This window comes from Balaenoptera borealis (genome assembly GCF_965194805.1).
Source record: "Balaenoptera borealis genome assembly, chromosome: 16".
NCBI classification, from domain to species: domain Eukaryota; kingdom Metazoa; phylum Chordata; class Mammalia; order Artiodactyla; family Balaenopteridae; genus Balaenoptera; species Balaenoptera borealis.
The window spans coordinates 86,120,350-86,140,760 of record NC_138872.1 but is presented as its reverse complement, the minus strand read 5'-3'; the positions used below and the strand labels follow the sequence as shown (position 1 = coordinate 86,140,760).

The following is a 20,411-nucleotide window of genomic DNA, read 5'->3' as shown; positions in this document are numbered from 1 at the left end:
TTTTAAAATGTTCCTCTTGGACTTCCCTGGTGGCGCAGTGGTTCAATCCACCTGCCAATGCAGGGGACATGGGTTCGAGCCCTGGTCCGGGAAGATCTCACATGCCACGGAGCAGCTAAGCCCATGTGCCACAACTACTGAGCCTGCGCTCTAGAGCCTGTGAGCCACAACTACTGAAGCTGACGCGCCTAGAGCCCGTGCTCCGCAACAAGAGAAGCCACCACAATGAGAAGCCCACGCACCTCAATGAAGAATAGCCCCTGCTGGCCGTAACTAGAGAAAGCCCACGCACAGCAACAAAGACCCAACGCAGCCATAAATAAATAAATAAATAAATAGATAGGTAGATAGACAAATAAATAAAATGTTCTTCTTGCACCCAGAACGAATGCTGAGCAACAAGTGTTTACTTCTTGACTAAGTAAACATGTCATTCCAGTGCCTTAACATTTACTGAGTATCCAGAGACTCGTGGCCAAAACTACTGGGAAGCAATTTTAGTTCTTGTAATTACACAAGTAGGGGAAGTTCATCAATTTTAAAGTTGTCTGCTTTGATCTTGCTATTAAACTGTGAGGCCTGAGATCCAGATTATCCTCAGAACACTAAACCTTAGAACCAACCCATTAAAAAGTTGTTTAATTAAAATGGGGAATATTTTAAATGTTTTGTTTTTATTTTTTAAGGGCTTAAAAACTAATGTTCTACATTTTTCTGCACTCTGATTTTTTTAAAGATGTACTCAAATGACAATTGAAACTAATCAAATGCTGCGTTAACATTTGTAATAGTAAAACCACAGACCCAAATTATACTTTTATATTTTATGGGCAAAGTTTTTATTTTACTGAACCCTTTACTTAATTTTCATCATAATGTATGTATCAATGTTTGTATTACCATCCTGCTGTGTGTTAAAAGTGTCAAAGATCGGGACTTCCCTGGTGGCACAGTGGTTAAGAATCCGCCTGCCAGTGCAGGGGACACGGGTTCAAGCCCTGGTCTGGGAAGATCCCACATGCCGCGGAGCAACTAAGCCCGTGCACCACAACTACTGAGACTGCAGTACATTTCACCCACACTGGACTAAGTGCTTTCATTTTTTTTTCTTATTTTCTTTATTATTATTCCATGGAATTAGAAGTTAGAATTATTTTGAAGTTAGATTTCATTTTGAAATGTAGAATTAAGATGGGAAATACTAAGGAAATAATTTTACATAAAACCATACATACAGTTATTTTAATAACGTTAAAAGAAAATCTCTGGCTTAATACTGTAATTTTCCTATATAATCAGTGTAAGTTTTAAATTAGTACTTTGGAATTACATTATAGTAAAAGCCACGTAGTTCATAAATACAGACAAATTATTAAATTTTGCTACCATAATTACTTAGCATACCCTTGCACTCAATTTGAAAATTTTTTGTTGGATAACTAAAGTGATATTTCTTATGGAAAAATTGGAAAAATATTTTAAAAAACAGAAATTGAAAGAAAATAACTTGGAATCTTTCTACTCAGAGCTGGCCACTGTTAACATTTCATGTATTCATATAGATAGACTGATATATGGGATTATTTTCCTATGTACAGAGTATACACGTTTTAGGTTTTCTTTGGGTTTTTTTACTCTAAATTGATGCTATTGTGTATGCTGTTTTGAATCTGTATCAGGATGTATTTCACTTCTAGTAACAGAAGCCCTAACTTAACAAGTTTAAGCACGAGTATAGTACATTACCTTGTGAAATGAGAAGTCCAGAGACAAGAAGGCCTGCAGGACAGTTCACTGATCCCACCAGGTTCTCAAGGTCAAGGACCTGGGTGCTTTCCATTCTCTTTGTCCTGCCACTAACATTGTCAGCTTCATGTTAAGGTTGTTCCCCTCACAGCCATAAAATTGTCACCATGAACATCTGGGGCAACATGCTTCCTTGTTCACATCTAGTGGAGGGAGAAAAAGCCTGAGCCCCAGCCGTGGGATGGAGATCCTGCCCATTGATCTGATGAACTAACTTAGGTGTGGCCACCCCAGACCAATGACAGTCCCCAGGTATATGCCGTAGGCTGATTGGCTTAAGCCTTGTTTCCTGTGTTAGTCACTAGCAGGAGGGATTGGATAACCTTGACCCCCAGGTGGGGTCAGTTCTCACACCACAGTGCTGCTGTCATAGGGTGGGATGTGGGGTAGACGTTGGAAGTCAGCCCCAACGTAGTAACCTAAAGTTATCACTGAATATTTTATGAACAAATATAAGGGTCGTCTTAAAGGATCTCTTAGCTTACTTCTCATCATTACATTCAGGCTGTGGTCTGATTTGTTCTGATTCTCAAAATTCTGTCCTTCCTCCTCCTTTTGTTTACACACTGCCTTCCCTCAGGGTTGTAAAGGTGGCCACCAGCAGCCCACAGGGCAGCATGTGTCCTGACTGGCCCCAAGCACGGTCCTTCCTGTTGGTCTGACTGGGCAACTTGGGTCCCATGGCAGTTCCTCACTGTCTTGAACACTGCTGGGGTAGCAAACCTGGTGCTGGGAACGGGGCCGGCTGACTTCCTCACATCACGTGGCTGCCTGGGGAAGGCATGGGCACCACAGCAAAGTCAGGGTCTCTTGGGAAAGAAGACTGAGAGCACGGATGCTTGGTACCTACTTCATTATCTTTAAACATTGTTCTTCTTAAGCGTTATAACAATCACCAGAATTTTGAATTTGATGAATGTTTTTAGATATTTTAGTTTTCATTAAAAAATCTGGTTCTTTTGTAGAAATGCCCTGTTCAGAAAGAGATGGACAGGAAAAAAGAATAAAGTCTTCTGGGGAATCAATCCTCATTAATCTAATGTTCTCTAAAGTTTGGGCATTTTTGTGGTGTTCTTTTTGGCAATAGATAGGTTTTTCTTCATGACTTTTGACTTTACTACTGACATTTAAAAGAAAAAATGAGCTTAAATCTATAAATCATAACAGATGTAAACTTTAATATTTCTATTCTTTATGTACTTATTAATTTTCAATACCCTTGAAACAACATCATAAATAATACAGAGAATTAATGGACTTTTTGGAGAATAATTCTGAGGAATAATAGGCATATTTGAAATTACTATGGCAAAAATCAGATGTTAAAGAAAAAATTTATGATATATTCAGTTTTTAAATTGTACTATTAAATGTGTAACTTCATGTGTAATAAATATTGATATTTAATTTTAGGTGCCAGTGTAACATATACTAAAATAAAATGGAACAATTTCTATGGTTCTATAAAGGAATCATAAATAATTATAGTAAAGCTTTTTTGAAATATTTTTATGGGACTAAAAATTGAAAACTTCTTAATAGGGAAATTTTCTTAAATGAGAAATGAGGTAAGTTAGTCGTAGAGATCTCAAACTGTAATATATCCTGAGGGAACCCTGAATAAGCAGTAACTTCTTAAGATAATCTTATAAAATGTCTGAAAATCAAGAGGTTTTGAAAAAGGTTTTACAAGGTAGCAGGAAGAAAAAGTTTTATTATGTTAAAATTTCTCATGAGAAGTTATTTATCTTTCATGTTTTTTTAACATCTTTATTGGAGTATAATTGCTTTACATTGTTGTGTTAGTTTCTGCCGTATAACAAAGTTAATCAGCTATATGCATACATATATCCCTATATCGCCTCCCTCTTCCGTCTCCCTCCCACCCTCCTTATCCCACACCTCCAGGTGGTCACAAGCACTGAGCTAATCTCCCTGTGCTATGCAGCTGCTTCCCACTAGCTATCTATTTTACTTTTGGTAGTGTATATATGTCAATGCCACTCTCTCACTTCATCCCAGTTAACCCTTCCCCCTCTCCATGTCCTCAAGTACATTCTCTACGTCTGTGTCTTTATTCCTGTGCTGCCCTTAGGTTCATCAGAACCATTTTTTTCTTTTTTTTAGATTCCATATATATGTGTTAGCATACAGTATTTGTTTTTCTCTTTGTGACTTACTTCACTCTGTATGACAGACTCTAGGTCCATCCACTTCACTACAAATAACTCAATTTCGTTTCTTTTTAGGGGCTGAGTAGTATTACATTGTATGTGTGTGCCACATCTTCTTTATCCATTCACCTGTTGATGGACACTTAGGTTGCTTCCATGTCCTGGCTATTGTAAATAGAGCTGCAGTGAACACTGTGGTACATGACTCTTTTGGAATTATGGTTTTCTCAGGGTATATGCCCAGTAGTGGGATTGCTGGGTCGTATGGTAGCTCTATTTTTAGTTTCTTAAGGAAACTTCATACTGTTCTCCATAATGGCTATATCAATTTACATTCCCACCAACAGGGCAAGAGGGTTCCCTTTTCTCCACACCCTCTCCAGCATTTATTGTTTGTAGATTTTTTGATGTTGGCCATTCTGACTGGTGTGCGGTGTTACCTCATTGTAGTTTTGATTTGCATTTCTCTAATGATTTGTGATGTTGAGCATCTTTTCATGTGTTTGTTGGCCATCTGTATATCTTCTTTGGAGAAATATCAATTTAGGTCTTCTGCCCATTTTTGGATTGAGTTGTTTGTTTTTTAGATATTGAGCTGCATGAGCTGCTTGTATATTTTGGAGATTAATCCTTTGTCAGTTGCTTCATTTGAAAATATTTTTTCCCATTCTGAGGGTTGTCCTTTCATCTTTTTTTATGCTTTCCTTTGTTGTGCAAAAGCTTTTAAGTTTCATTAGGTCCTATTTGTTTATTTTTGTTTTTATTTCCATTTCTCTAGGAGGTGGGTCAAAAAGGATCTTGCTATGATTTATGTCGTAGAGTGTTCTGCCTATGTTTTCCTCTAAGAGTTTGATAGTGTCTGGCCTTACATTTAGGTCTTTAATCCATTTTGAGTTTATTTTTGCGTATGGTGGTAGGAAGTGATCTAATTTCATTCTTTTACATGTAGCTGTGCAGTTTTCCCAGCACCGCTTATTGAAGAGGCTGTCTTTTCTCCATTGTATATTCTTGCCTCCTTTATCAAAGATAAGGTGACCATATGTGCGTGGGTTTATCTCTGGGCTTTCTATCCTGTTCCATTGATCTATATTTCTGTTTTTGTGCCAGTACCATACTGTCTTGATTACTGTAGCTTTGTAGTATAGTCTGAAGTCAGGGAGACTGATTCCTCCAGCTCCATTTTTCTTTCTCAAGATTGCTTTGGGTCTTCGGTGTCTTTTGTGTTTCCATACAAATTGTGAATTTTTTTGTTCTAGTTCTGTGAAAAATGCCATTGGTAATTTGATAGGGATTGCATTGAATCTGTAGATTGCTTTGGGTAGCATAGTCATTTTCACAGTGTTGATTCTTCCAATCCAAGAACATGATATATCTCTCTATCTGTCTGTATCTTTAATTTCTTTCATCAGTGTCTTATAGTTTTCTGCATACAGGTCTTTTATCTCCTTAGGTAGGTTCATCCCTAGGTATTTTATTCTTTTTGTTGCAGTGGTAAATGGGAGTGTTTCCTTAATTTCTCTTTCAAATTTTTCATCATTAGTGTATAGGAATGCAAGAGATTTCTGTGCATTAATTTTGTATCCTGCTACTCTACCAAATTCATTGATAAGCTCTAGGAGTTTTCTGGTAGTATCTTTAGGATTCTCTGTGTATAGTATCATGTCATCTGCAAACAGTGACAGTTTTACTTCTTCTTTTCTGCTTTGGATTCCTTTTATTTCTTTTTCATCTCTGATTGCTGTGGCTAAAACTTCCAAAACTATGTTGAATAATAGTGGTGAGAGTGGGCAACCTTGTCTTCTTCCTGATCTTAGAGGAAATGGTTTCAGTTTTTCACCATTAAGAATGATGTTGGCTGTGGGTTTGTCATATATGGCCTTTATTATGTGGAGGTAGGTTCCCTCCATGCCTACTTTCTGGAGAGTTTTTATCATAAATGGGTGTTGAATTTTGTCAGAAGCTTTTTCTCCATCTATTGAGATGATCATATGGTTTTTATCCTTCGATTTGTTAATATGGTGTATCACATTGATTGATTTGTGTATATTGAAGAATCCTTGTATTTCTGGGATAAACCCCACTTGATCATGGTGTATGATCCTTTTAATGTGCTCTTGGATTCTATTTGCTAGTACTTTGTTGAGGATTTTTGCATCTATGTTCATGAGAGATATTGGCCTATAATTTCTTTTTTTGTGACATCTTTGTCTGGTTTTGGTATCAGGGTGATGGTGGCCTCATAGAATGAGTTTGGCAGTGTTCCTCCCTCTGCTATATTTTGGAAGAGCTTGAGAAGGATAGGTGTTAGCTCTTCTCTGAATGTTTGGTAGAATTCGCCTGTGAAGCCATCTGGTCTTGGGCTTTTGTTTGTTGGAAGATTTTAATCACAGTTTCAATTTCAGCGCTTGTGATTGGTCTGTTTATATTTTCTATTTCTTCCTGGTTCAGTCTCAGAAGGTTGTGCTTTTCTAAGAATTTGTCCATTTCTTCCAGGTTGTCCATTTTTTTGGCATAGAGTTGCTTGTAGTATTCTCTCCTTTGAATTTCTTCAGTGTCAGTTGTTACTTCTCCTTTTTCATTTCTAATTCTGTTGATTTGAGTCTTCTCCATTTTTTTCTTGATGAGTCTGGCTAAAGGTTTATCAATTTTGTTTATCTTCTCAAAGAACAAGCTTTTAGTTTTATTGATCTTTGCTATCATTTCCTTCATTTCTTTTTCATTTATTTCTGATCTGATCTTTATGATTTCTTTCCTTCTGCTAACTTTGGGATTTTTTTGTTGTTCTTTCTCTAATTGCTTTAGGTGTAAGGTTAGGTTGTTTATTTGAGATTTTTCTTATTTCTTGAGGTAGGATTGTATTGCTATAAACTTCCCTCTTAGAACTGCTTTTGCTGCGTCCCATAGGTTTTGGATCATTGTGTTTTCATTGTCATTTGTTTCTAGGTAGTTTTTGATTTTCTCTTTGATTTCTTCAGTGATCTCTTGGTTATTTAGTAGTGTATTGTTTAGCCTCCATGTGTTTGTATTTTTTACAGTTTTTTTTCTGTAATTGATATCTAGTCTCATAGCATTGTGGTCAGAAAAGGTACTTGATACAATTTCAATTTTCTTAAATTTACCAAGGCTTGATTTGTGACCCAAGATATGGTCTATCCTGGAGAATGTTCCATGAGCACTTGAGAAGAAAGTGTATTCTGTTGTTTTTGGATGGAATGTCCTAAAAATATCAATTAAGTCCATCTTGTTTAATGTGTCATTTAAAGCTTGTGTTTCCTTATTTATTTTCATTTTGGATGATCTGTCTATTGGTGGATGTGGGCTGTTAAAGTCTCTGACTATTATTGTGTTACTGTTGATTTCCCCTTTTATGACTGTTAGCATTTGCCTTATGTATTGAGGTGCTCCTATGTTGGGTGCATAAATATTTACAATTGTTATACCTTCTTCTTGGACAATTGTTATATTTTCTTCTTGGATTGATCCCTTGATCATTATGTAGTGTCCTTCTTTGTCTCTTGTAATAGTCTTTATTTTAAAGTCTATTTTGCCTGATATGAGAATTGCTTCTCCAGCTTTCTTTTGATTTCCATTTGCATGGAATATCTTTTTCCATCCCCTCACTTTCAGTCTGTATGTGTCCCTAGGTCTGAAGTGGGTCTCTTGTAGACAACATATGTACAGGTCTTGTTTTTGTATCCATTCAACCAGTCTATGTCTTTTGGTTGGAGTATTTAATCCATTTACATTTAAGGTAATTATTAATATGTATGTTCCTATTACCATTTTCTTAACTGCTTTGGGTTTGTTTTGTAGGTCTTTTCCTTCTGTTGTGTTTCCTTCCTTTAGCATTTGTTGTAAAGCTGGTTTGGTGGTGTTGAATTCTCTTAATTTTTGCTTATCTGTAAGGTTTTAATTTCTCCATCGAATGTGAATGAGATCCTTGCTGGGTAGAGTAATCTTGGTTGTAGGTTTTTCCCTTTCATCACTTTAAATATGTCCTGCCACTCCCTTCTGGCTTGCAGAGTTTCTGCTAAAAAATCAGCTGTTAACCTTATGTTATTTGTTGCTTTTCCCTTGCTGCTTTTAATATTTTTTCTTTGTATTTAATTTTTGATAGTTTGATTAATATGTGTCTTGGCATGTTTCTCTTTGGGTTTATCCTGTATGGTACTCTCTGTACTTCCTGGACTTGATTGACTGTTTCCTTTCCAGTGTTAGGGAAGTTTTCAACTCTAATCTCTTCAAATATTTTCTCAGACCCTTTCTTTTTCTCTTCTTCTTCTGGGACCCCTATAATTTGAATGTTGGTGTGTTTAATGTCCCAGAGGGTCTGAGGCTGTCCTCAATTCTCTTCATTCTTTTTTCTTTATTCTCCTCCCTGGCAGTTATTTCCACCATTTTATCTTCCAGCTCACTTATCCATTCTTCTGCCTCAGTTATTCTGTTATTGATTCCTTCTAGAGTATTTTTAATTTCAGTAATTGTGTTGTTCATCACTGTTTGTTTGCTCTTTAGTTCTTCTAGATCCTTGCTAAATATTTCTTGTATTTTCTCCATTCTATTTCCGAGATTTTGGATCATCTTTACTATCATTACTCTGAATTCTTTTTCAGGTAGCTTGCTTGTTTCATCTTCATTTATTTGGTCTTGTAGGTTTTTACCTTGCTCTTTCATCTGTAACATATTTTTTTGTTGTTTCATTTTTTTTTTTTGATGGATGGTGCTGTATTCCTGTCTTACTGGTTGTTTGGCCTGAGACTTCTAGCAGTGGAGTTTGCAGGCAGTTGGATAGAGCTGGATCTTGGTGCTGAGAGGAGGACCTCTGGGCAGCCTCACTGCAATTGATATTCCCTGGGGTCTGAGGTTCTCTGTTAGTCCAGCAGTTTGGACTTGGAGCTCCCACCACAGGAGCTCGGGCCCGACCTCTGGCCTGGGAACCAAGATCCCACAAGCATGTGGCAGGCGAAGTAATGGTCCCCCAAAGACATGGACATCCAGATCCCTGGAACCACCTAGCTGGTACGTGGCAATGGGGACCCAGAGCTGCCGGAGGGGCAGGGTGGCGGCCTGGTGTCCTCAGGGTCAGAGCCGGGCCATCTGTGCCGCCCGCACCACCCAGCGTGCCAGGGACTCTGCCTGGGCTTGACAGGCGTCTGCACCCCAGATTCACATCCAATCCGAGGTCGCGGATTTACATCATTGACCCCAGGTTTACGTCTGAGGCCCCGAATTTACATCTGAGGCCCCGGTTTTACGTCCTGCATGTTTTTTTATGTTACTAGAGTAGAGATCTTAGTTTAGCTGACTCTGGAAGGGCTATGACTATCTAGCATTAAAAATGAACAAATAAAACTATTCGTCTGTAGAGTGACACAGTTGTGGGACTCCAGGGTCCCAGGAGTTTCCTAGTGTTTTGAAGATGAGAGTGTAGGCTAAATGACATTTTGGTGCTCAGAATGTGTCTGACCCTCAAAGTGCACTTCACCATCCAAGGAAAAGATCACTTACCTTTGTTTTTTTTGTTTTTGTTTTTTTTTTGTTTTTTAACAGGTTCTACCCCCCAACCTCCTTAACTAGTAAAAAGAATATAGAACTATAACATGAGCAAAGGATACTGGGTCACCCATTTAAGGAAAGGTTATTTGGATTTGTGGAATTTGTGTTTGTTGTTTTTCTTCTTCTTCTTCTTTTAAATAAGTAAGGGTGAGAGTCTGTGTATGGTATGGTTGGCAGAGCACCAGTCTACATGTGAGAAGACCTAGTCCTCCCTCTGGTACTGTTACCTTGCTGTTTTACCTTGGAAAAACAACTTAACCTCTCTGATCCTCCATTTTCTCATTTCTTAAGAGAAGGAGGGTGGGCCAAATGTACGGACGTGGCGCCTGGAGCTCCCAGACCCCTGGCAAGAGCCAGCACGTCATTGGACCTCAGCAGGCTCAGCCACCAACTCATTCCTCAAGTCGGCCTGGGGATTTGTTTTTGTCCTTCCAGATCTTTTTTTTAACCTTTAAAACAACAACAACAACAATAACAACTCTGGACATTCCCTTATGGTCGGCCTAGTAAATTAATCTGTCTTACAAATACAAAGTTCCATGGACCGGCCTTGACACTGTCTCTTCTCTTCCCTGATGCAGAGCCATCACGCTGGAGAACCAGCTGGTGATCCTGGCAGCGACGGCCAGCGATGCAGGGGCTTACTACGTGCAGGCCGTCAACGAGAGGAATGGGGAGAACAAGACCAGCCCACTCATTCACCTGAGCATAGCAAGTGAGTGACAAAATCCCACATGGTCATTGTGAAAGCAGTAACTTCTGGATTTAATTAATAACCGCCATCTCAAGGGGCATTTTGCAATAAATCTTACCTCTCTGGGTTAGTGATTATGGTTCAGTATTGATCCAGTGTCTATAGCTGCTTTCTTTGAACTGATAGGCAGAAAATGTGAATCTGACCGGTAATTCTAACTACAGGATCTTATTTGTTTGCGGGAATTTAAAATAACATTTTTGCTTTTGTACTCTGTTAATGTGTATGGTTTTTAACAACAACAAAACATCTTTTGGCTTATAAGGGGTTGTATCCATGAAACTTGCAACTAGATTAGGCCACAGGTTATGTCCTTTTACTTTAATTTAAAAAAAAATCTTTGAGAAAATATATATACTAAGTTGTGTTAAAATTAGGAGTATATCTTAAGAATAACTAAAAGCCCGGATCATGAAGAAAATACACACACATCCCAGTTAAATGTTCAGTTAATTAAGGATGCTTTAGTTTGAGGCAACTTAGTTTAAATATTTGGCCTTTGAAAGAAGGCTCCAGAAATTCTACTAGGAAGAGTTGGTTGCCGGAGAAGGGGGAAATGACCAGAAGCAAGAACTCGGAGCTAAAAGAGAACAGCAGGTGCATCTCAGAGATGCCACCAAATGTCTGCAGCATGAAGCTTCATGGTATGAAATGCAGTGATTATGCTGTTGAGAAAATACAGTTGGGAAATGGTCATGGTAGATTTCAAAATATTATGATCATGTCATACAAGAGTGAGTTAAGTGGATTTGTCTGTATAGTGGTAGATTTCATCTTTTTAAAAACCACCTTGAAGGAATGGCTTTCCCCTTCGGGTAGTTTGAAAAGTTTTGTCTCATACGCGGGATAGACCGTAGTGTTTGCTACTCCTGGTCCTTGAGGAATCCAGTTGCTTTAGGCCTAACAGAGTTTACTGGGTGAACAGCACCACGGTCAGGAGACGGTGGGCATTAACTGCGTGTGCTCCCACATGCCCCGCACATGCCCATCAAGTGCTCCTAGGTGGCCACCACCCTGCCACCAGCTCCTAATTTCTAGGAATTGAGTCCTCAGCTCCAGACCACAGGCGGTGCAGATCTGGCCATCAGCGGGGCCTTTGTGGTGCTTTGGAGAGTTGTGTCCATTGATTAAGTGTAGGGCTCACAAGGTCCAGTGCATGTTGTACTGCTATTTAAAGGACCCTATGAATCAAGAATCATAGTAGAAAAAGAATGATTTATGGAGATTTTTCAGTATTAATAATAAAAGATGGAAATTTTGTTATTAAATATATTGTGATAATTTTAATGACTTCCAGCTTTTATAATTAGAGCCGTTTATTCTGTTTAGCAAATCTGATTCAGCACTCAATTGTAATATACATACCAGGATAATAATAGGTCAAACTGGTGGAATTCTGAGTCAGAAACAAAAAAATTGACATTAGTCTATTAGAAGAGGGGGAAAAAATTCCACAAATATTCTGGTTAACTTGATGCTAATAACATCACGAAGGTATGAAGTAGTCCGCACCTAGTAGTTTCCTACATGCCCGCTCTACAAAGCCAGTAGAAAATAAAACGAATACAGTAAATTTGTAAGTTGCCGTACTAACGCCATACCATGCGTTAGATAATTGGAATATGTAAATTTTTAAATAATTTCAGTGTCTACTCTAACCAAGAAGCATATTGGAAGCAGCTCATAAATATTATAATTAACTGCCTTGCATTTCGTTCCCTTGTGTAGTTTTATCTTTTCGTTAGCACTGGGTAAAATGTGTAGAAGGTGAGATATAAGGAAGCTGATGGTATGGACGGACTTATTTTAAATCTTAGGAGAAAACCTGCATTCTGTCCCCGTCTGTGTTCTTTGCTTTTTATGGGGACCAGGTAAAATGTGACAAGTAAGGAGGTTGAGGAAATGGCCTTATTTTAATTCTTGGGTGAACCTCACTGTTGATGTGTTAGATTTACCTAAAATTTAAAGGGCACCCAATCATGCATTTTCTCACTAAAATTCTATTTTGAAAAGCTCTAAAGATCAGAAGTCTTGATAAATCTGCAGAAAACCCCAGAATTGATTGTTTATTTATTTATTTATTTATTTTTAAATAGTCTCTTTTTTTAAATTCTATTTACTTATTTTTGGCTGCATTGGGTCTTCGTTGCTGTGCGCGGGCTTTCTCTAGTTGCAGCGAGCGGGAGCTGCTCTTTGTTGCGGTGTGCGGGCTTCTCATTGCGGTGGCTTCTCTTGTTGCGGAGCACGGACTCTAGGCGCGCGGGCTTCAGTAGTTGTGGCGCATGGGCTTAGTTGCTCCGCAGCATGTGGGATCTTCCCGGACCAGGGATCGAACCCTGGCGGGCGGATTCTTAACCACTGCGCCACCAGGGAAGTCCCTGTTTATTTTCATTTTTATTTACTTATGTTTTAATCTTTTCGGCTATGCTACTTGGTTTGTGGGATGTTAGTTCCTCCACCAGGGATTGAACCCTTGCACCCTGTAGTGGAAGCTTGGAGTCCTAACCACTGGACTGCTAGGGAATTCCCCAGAACTGATTGTTTAAATTTGCTCCTTTCTGGACTGCAACGAATGCTATAAGGGGAGAAACTGCAGTTCAGGACTTCCCAGGCAGCACCGTGTGAGGCTGTGAAATACAGAGGGTGCACAAGCCCACCGGATTTATTATGGAATTAGATACTCTCAAGACCTATTCATGCAGGTAGTAAGATGCAGTGTGTTCTGCAGGCTTAGACATCTTTTTTCTTTTTCCTAATGGTAGGCATCGTAAAAACACCAAACAAGATTGATGAAAAATTTAAAAAACTTGCCAGCCAGCAATTCTGAAGAATCTGAAGATATTACAGCCAATTATCATTTAACGATGATAAATTTTCCCTTGGCATCAGGAGAATAAAGTAGGGAACCTTTCTGTAGTGAATACGATCAAGGTGGTAGGGTACTGGAAATTAAATTCCTGGTGGATTGCACTGTAATTAATTTAAAAGTGGAAAGTGCTATGCGGCCCACCTCTTGTTTGCAGTCGTCATAATAAACTGTTCCTCCTGCAGGGACAGCCTAGTGTCGAGGTGGAGTAGCACCCAGGGCCAGCCTTGCCTCGAAACATCAAAATGCGTGATGCGCTCTCCCCCAGCTAACAGGAGGAGGTGACATATTTTCCCAAACAACTGTGTACTTGAGAGTTCAAAACCTCACCACCTTTTCAGTTGCTAAATATTTTGGCTGCACTTGAAGCTTATGGGAAGCAAAAGATAAAGACGGTTGAGATAAAAATAAATAAAATTTTTAAAAAGCATGACAATTAGAAGTGAAGTGCAGTCCCGTCATGGTACCGCCTGCTGTTTTGTGCATTATTATCCCTTAACTTCCCCCCCCACCCCTGCCCTTTTATATGGTTAAGAGGGTAAGTTACAGCATGTTCTGCACAGGTATTTCCTGTTGGGAAGGAGAGGACTTCTCTGAACTATCCATTCTCCTGCTCCCAGTGAAGGCTTGCCACCATCTCAGGGGTGGATTCACTTTGAAGTTTTAATGTGACGTGAAGCCAGCAGATGTTAAGGCCATAGGTGGGACTGCTGAAGCGCCCTGCATGAATTTTTCATCGCTGGCTCCCGTGGCTCAGCTGCACACCAGAAAAAGAATGCGCTGAACTCGCCTGAGAGTGCACATTGCCATTCTGAGGTCAAACTCAGGCAAGCTTTATACACCTGTCGACCTGTTTTTGGTTTTCACTTTGAAGATTTTACATTGAGTTAACTTGTGTGGATCAGGTCTTCCGAACTGAATTAATATGTAAATGAGAGTTTCTTTTTGAAGATGAGAAGAATTCTGTACAGTGATTAACTAATTGTTTAAATGCCATTGTACATACCTTAGACACATGATCAGCTCTGACCCAATCTTCAGAATGTCCAGCGTAATGAGATTCTCTGCTGGAGATGAAGCTTAGATTAGAAAAGAAATGACTGCCTCTCTCGCCTCTCTCATTTTAATGTCTGCTCCTCAAACAACATTTGCAGGTGGGGTATCATTTCAACTGATCCTCCTTCAGGCTGGCAAACCCTTGCTTTTAATTCTGACGACCACTTAACATTCTTTTGTCCTCTATAGTTCTAATTTAACTGCAGACCTCATGTATGGTTAGTAGTTGAAAGTGAATTCCTGAGAATAATGTCTAGGAACAGTCGTCCAAGAGGACTGCCCTGTAAAACATGGCTTTTGTGTGCCCGGATAAAATTCTGTCTTATTTTCTTCATGCTTCTAACATTATAGGGAGAGAAGGGCCAGGCATACGCCTTTCAGTTGTTCTTTGACATGAATTGGATGGCCGAAGCCGTAGGACCGGTTTGAAATGTTATTAAAGAGCAATCCTGAGGCAGTGTCTATATTATAAATGACCGATTTCAGATCCAGCTATGGCTTTATAGGGTAAATGGTACTTGACTGCCAGAATTTTCAGAAACATAAACAGGAAGTGTACTTTACAGTAGAATGATGAGTTTAATCGTTTAGCATGTATTGACCTGCTAAGTAGGGTATGTAATGAAGCATACGACATGCTCTGCCCAGACCTCCCGGAGCTGGTTATGGAAGGAGCTAAGTCTAGGCTATGGTCTCTGAAGCGTTTTTATAGGCACACCATCAGTAAGGAAGCCTTGACATTCACCCCTGGTATATGCATACTGAGCTGTTTATAAAGTACGAGTATTTAGCTGTCGTACAAAAAGGTGAAATACTGAAAGGTGAAATAAACGGTATCTTGCTAATCATGAAAGTTTCATTCCATCTTTAGTTCATGTCTCACAGCACAATATACCGTTTGTGAATGAAAATCCATACTTTACTTGGTCTTCCTGATAGTTTGTTCTCTGGACGAGTTCTTCCGACATCTGATTACAGAGGACCGTTTGTCCTGGAACGTGGCTGATGGAGAGCACAGGTGTCATTGTTGCCATTTGTGTCTGTGTCGCTCCTTTGTGCTAGACTTGTGAGTAACTCACATCTGTGATTTCTTCCCAGGTGTACTTTTGTATCCAGTTACCTACCCTGTGAGAGTTAGTTCAGTTAAAACTAAGTACACAAATACGTAAATCCACCTACCGGGCAAAGGTGAAACCACAGCCCACTGGAAAGTTCTGACAGCAAACAGATATAGGAAGGCATGCTGTGCACCTTGAAAATGAGAGTTTTTGGATCTCCCTTGGGGCAGCTTGCATGCGAAGTGTGACGGAGCCATCCCACTGATTGACCCCATCTGCACAATAGCATTAGGGGTTTGTTTTCTTCTTATGGTTTCAGTTCAAAGACACAAATGAAAATGCCAGTCCTAATAGTTTGTTTCCGAACCCAATGTATGTATAAATGGTGGTGAATGAGGTTTAGAAGAAGCATACAGCTGGGGATTCTCAACCAGACTTGAGAAAAAAAGGACAAAGTGATTAAAAAATAATGAGGCCCTAATTCTCTTCTCACCTCCGCAAGACAAAACTGGGTTATTTTTGTTATCTACTCATGTTCTTTCCATGGAATTCCCATCTCTCTTCATCCCAATCTGTCTTTCTTTTCCCCTTTGTGACTTATTTCAGCCTAATTTCACCCTTGGTAAATCTTAGGGCATTGGGTTAAACGATGAATTATAATTTGCCCTCAACTTTTGAACACGTTTGAGATGCCCAACGTCCTCACTCTCCCAAAGCAACACTCTTCAGATCGGGCTGTGAGTACCTCTCAGGGTGCCCACAGGTCTCCAAGAGGGTGAGCAGGCATGTATAATTCTCAGGACATCTGTTTCCAGGTGCTTTCTTATACACTTTCCAAAAATCAGATAATCCTGGGAATTCCCTGGCGGTCTAACGGTTAGGACTTGGCGCTCTCACTGCTGAGAGGTCCAGGTTCGATCCCTGGTTGGGGAACTAAGATCCCGCAAGCTGCAGCGAGGCCAAAAATAATAATAATAATAATAAATTAAAAATTAAAAAATTAAAAAAATTAAAATCAGATCATCCTGAGGATGCCTGTGTGTCAGGGGGCTCTTCTCTTATGGGCACGTGTCACATCCATCCCGACTCTTTAGTACAGGCATTATCTGAGGCTACAGACTTGCAGGTGCCAAACAAAGGGATAACTCTAAATATCAGTGTCAGAACTGGGAAAGTGAAGTGCTCTAGTAACTGGGAAATAAATCATTTTATAAATCAGGAGTTTTCAATTCCCTGCTGTCTACAAAGTGAGGCAACACCCAAATGCATTGTCAGCTGACATTTAATTACAAATAATTTCTGGTGATTGATTGCTGAGTGATAGAAAGTCCCCTTGCTCTTAGGACAAGAAGACATTTCCAGCCCACCTGCAGCTTGGAGCCACTGACTAACTCCACTCAGTGTGGAGTAGAAGGGAGTGTGTCACTTCCGGGCCATGTGTTTAAGAACCAGCAAGTCACCTTCATGCTCTGCCTTCCCCCTGGGGCCCACAGTGGCCGGGCCACCCATGGAGATGGTAGAGCCGCCAGGTAGAAGCTGCCCAGAGGCTGAATTAGTGCAGGGAAAGAACAGCCCTGGAGAATCACCCCGGCTGAATGGGACTCGATATAAGTGGGAAGTAAAACTTGGTGTGCTAAGCACTGAGATTTCAGGGTTTATTTGTTATTGGAACAAAAAGTAGTCTATCCTAACTAATAAATCACCCTGTGACTTTTGGTATACTCAGAGGTGTTTAAACAATTGAGAGATATTTCTATAACAAAATTCCCTCCATTCTCATCTACTTTTTTCTATGAGCAAAATTTCCCAGCAGTTATTTTTACAAAAAAGAAAAGAAGGATTAGAATTAGGGTAAACCTAGCATCCATCTCTTGGAGAGATGCATTTCCAGTGATTTTTTTTCTTTTATATATAATATTCATCAAAATTTGTTATACATGTATTTATCTTTCACAGACTGCAAATAATAATTGTAGCAATAACTCAATCCAAGAGGGTTTTTTTAACCCCAGAGGCATATGGTTGCTGGGAATTTTTAATTTATATACATATTTTTTTCAGAGGCTATGATAGGGTGATCAGTAAAATACTTTGAATCATTAAATATAGTAAATTAAGATAAAATTCTGTGGGAGGAGTAGAATGGAAATACCAGTTCAGGAAGAAAAATAGAAATGATGTAAACTTCTGATATTAAAAATTAGTGCTTGTTCATGTCTTGCTTAAATGGGCGATGCTGTGTATCAAATCCTTAGACCTACTCTATCAAATATTTAGGTTCCTTTGGATACATATAAAAGAGTGCTGCAATAGTTTATATTACTAAAATACACTAGAATATTAAAATATTAAAATACACTGGAAATTATATTCTTTGCAGTTCTTCAAATCTGTATTGAAAACCTTTAGATGTCAACTTGAACTGTGGAAGTGATAGTTTTAGGAGATATAAGAGCAAAGCTGTTCTAAGCTATATCAGATTTGATGAGAATTTACAAATAAGCTGTTAAGTGATTCCCCAAGGGCATAGGTAGAGGAAGGGCACTGGTGCTCCTTGAGCTGCTGACAGGCGTTCATGTGCACCTTCCTTCCATATTAGCCCTGCTCCTTAATGACCAACCTGTTTCAAAGCTGAGGGCACCAAGGCCCTAAGTTAGGTTATTGATGGAAATCACAAGAATAGTAAATGGGGAGTTGAGAATTCAAGTCAAGGTTTGTTTGACTCCCAACGCCCCCCGTTTCTCCTGGAAGGAGGCTGGGCATGCCCTTGGTGCCAACATGTGTACAGATGAGGGAAGCCCAAGGAAAAGGCCAAACTTGGGGAAAGTAGCCGTCCTCCGAGTCAGCCCTCCTTTTGCACTGGAGATTCTCCATCAAGAGCTCTTACACACCCGACCTCAGAGGAGCTTGGCTGTGTTTTAAAAAGCGAGAGCTTCTGTTTTGATGCCAGAACTCAACTTTAATAATTTCTCCAAACCACCTCTCCTCCTGCCCCTTTGTTAACCATACCAATTTAAATGATTATATTCAGATATTTAAACACAGGACTCTTAATTGTGGCAGTTTTAGAACTGTAAATAGAAGTAACCCTAATGACTTTTACCCTTGGCTCTGGATCCAGTGTCTTCAGACACATCCTGAATTTAGGTGACTGAGAATTTAAGATCATTGCACTATAGGCTCATAATATGGAAGCATAACATTTCAAAACTTACATGGAGAGTGACTCAACATTTTCACTTACTCATGCAGTAAGTATCTTCCTAGCTCTCATCACTTCGGATATTACATTCACTGAAGCGCTTTGTCTGATTTCTCTGACACTATAATTGATATGGAAAGATAAGAAATTTTTAGAGGGCACAGACAAAGGGGATAGAAAACTGAATTTTCCTTACAGTCATTTTATGAACTCTAACATCTATTCATTATACATCTCGTTTGGGGAAACCTCAAGCAAAGTAATGGTTATCAGCTGAGATGAGACCACAGAACTAGTTGTTAGTTGTAAATACAATTTTCTCAGTCATTGAATACAAATGATGCACACTTCCCAGTACTCTTTCCTTTTATGAATGAGTTCAATATTCTGAATCTGTTAATTCAGAAACATCTGGTTAGCTTCTCTTCCTTAAGAGTTTTTGAGGTTTTCAAACTCCAGCTTGTAGATTATTTATATTGCAGAATTGTTTTCAAGTTTTAAAACCATGTTGAAAGTCCTTAACCTGGTTGCTGCTTTGTGTATGCAGCCTAACATTTGGTCACCTTCTGATGACAGCTCAGATCTACCTTTACCACTTAGTCATAATGTTTTCTTACTGATCACAATAAATGATGTTCTTTTGGCTCTTATAGAAGGCAATTACAGCAGGTAAGTAAAACTGTAGATCTTTGCACGGTAGCTGAGAATATTAAATCAAGCCTTAAGAAAACTGGGTAAAGTATTGTTAAAGTGAAAGGCCACTTAGCTCCTGTGAAGATCATTACCAGATCCAAAGTGCTGGATTCCCCACTTTTCCAAGAACACTTTGATTCTGAGATGTAGAGGGGTGGGATAAGGAGGGTGGGAAGGAGATGCAAGAGGGAAGAGATATGGTGATATATGTATATGTATAGCTGATTCACTTTGTTATAAAGCAGAAACTAACACACCATTGTAAAGCAATTATACTCCAATAAAGATGTTAAAAAAAAGGTGGAATTTATATCAGAAATAATAGAAGCCAGGAATTTATCTTAAGATGTAGACTCTTTCTGTGTTCCGATTAGTGAGTTCTTAGCAATGGTCTCTGCCTGTGAGTCTCTGTTATTTCAGGTAATTATTCTGCCTATGCCCTCTTACCTTTTATGATCTTCAGAAATATCCTCCTTGGCACAAAATCAGTTCCCACTCTCAGAGCCTAGTGTGGCTCTCTATGTGGCAAAGCAGGTCATCAGAGAGTGTAAGAAATGTGACTTCTGATTGTCAGTGTAACTTGCTGTTGGCCCAGGAATATCTGTCAAGTGTAGCTTCTTAAGGTGGATTCTGAGGACTATTATTCTGCATAGTTTTATAAAATCATAAAAAAGTGAGCTGGGGATTTTCTGGTTCACCTTAGTTATAGACATGAATGACCCTCTGGCGAGTCTGAAGGCTGTACTGTGTGATTTTCCTAGGGAACAAGATACAAGCAAAAACCCAGAAGTACAAAAACTCTAGTGAAAGACTTGAAAGAATGACTCTTTTTTTCATTTTGGTCCCCAACTTGGACTTAGGAGTAGGAGTTAGAACTTGAAAAGAAATGTCAGTGGTGGCAACCCATTCAGCTGACCCCATGGAGTGGGCTGTTTGTTTGTTTGTTTGCCTGTTTTACTGATAATGGAGTTTGTTGAGCTGCATCCCATCTGGTATTAAGTGTCCCACACTATGCTTCTCCCTTCACTTTCCTTGAAAGATTGTTGCACACGCTAGTATATCTCCCTGTCAGTGTGTCACTCCATGGCTATATTAATTCAGACAGGGCTGAATCACACAAAGATTTGCTCTCATTTGGGAAGGTTTCCAGCACAGATGTGCTCCAGAATTCAGCCTTCTGCCTTTCCTTTCCTTAAGACTTTGGGAAGCACACTGATTAGTCAGAATGATTTATGTATAAAAGCCA

The 20,411-nt window shown here is 39.3% G+C and overlaps 1 protein-coding gene across 9 annotated transcripts in view; it reads left to right on the top strand.

The window, feature by feature from the left end:
• The window catches only part of SDK1 (sidekick cell adhesion molecule 1), an 829,158-nt gene that overhangs the window by 477,778 nt on the left and 330,969 nt on the right, over nucleotides 1-20,411 (top strand). For all 9 annotated transcript variants that reach the window (XM_082362848.1, XM_082362846.1, XM_082362847.1 and 6 more), the window contains exon 5: nucleotides 10,118-10,251. In XM_082362848.1, coding sequence (XP_082218974.1) covers nucleotides 10,118-10,251 — 134 coding nt within the window. The remainder of the gene's footprint in view (nucleotides 1-10,117; nucleotides 10,252-20,411) is intronic.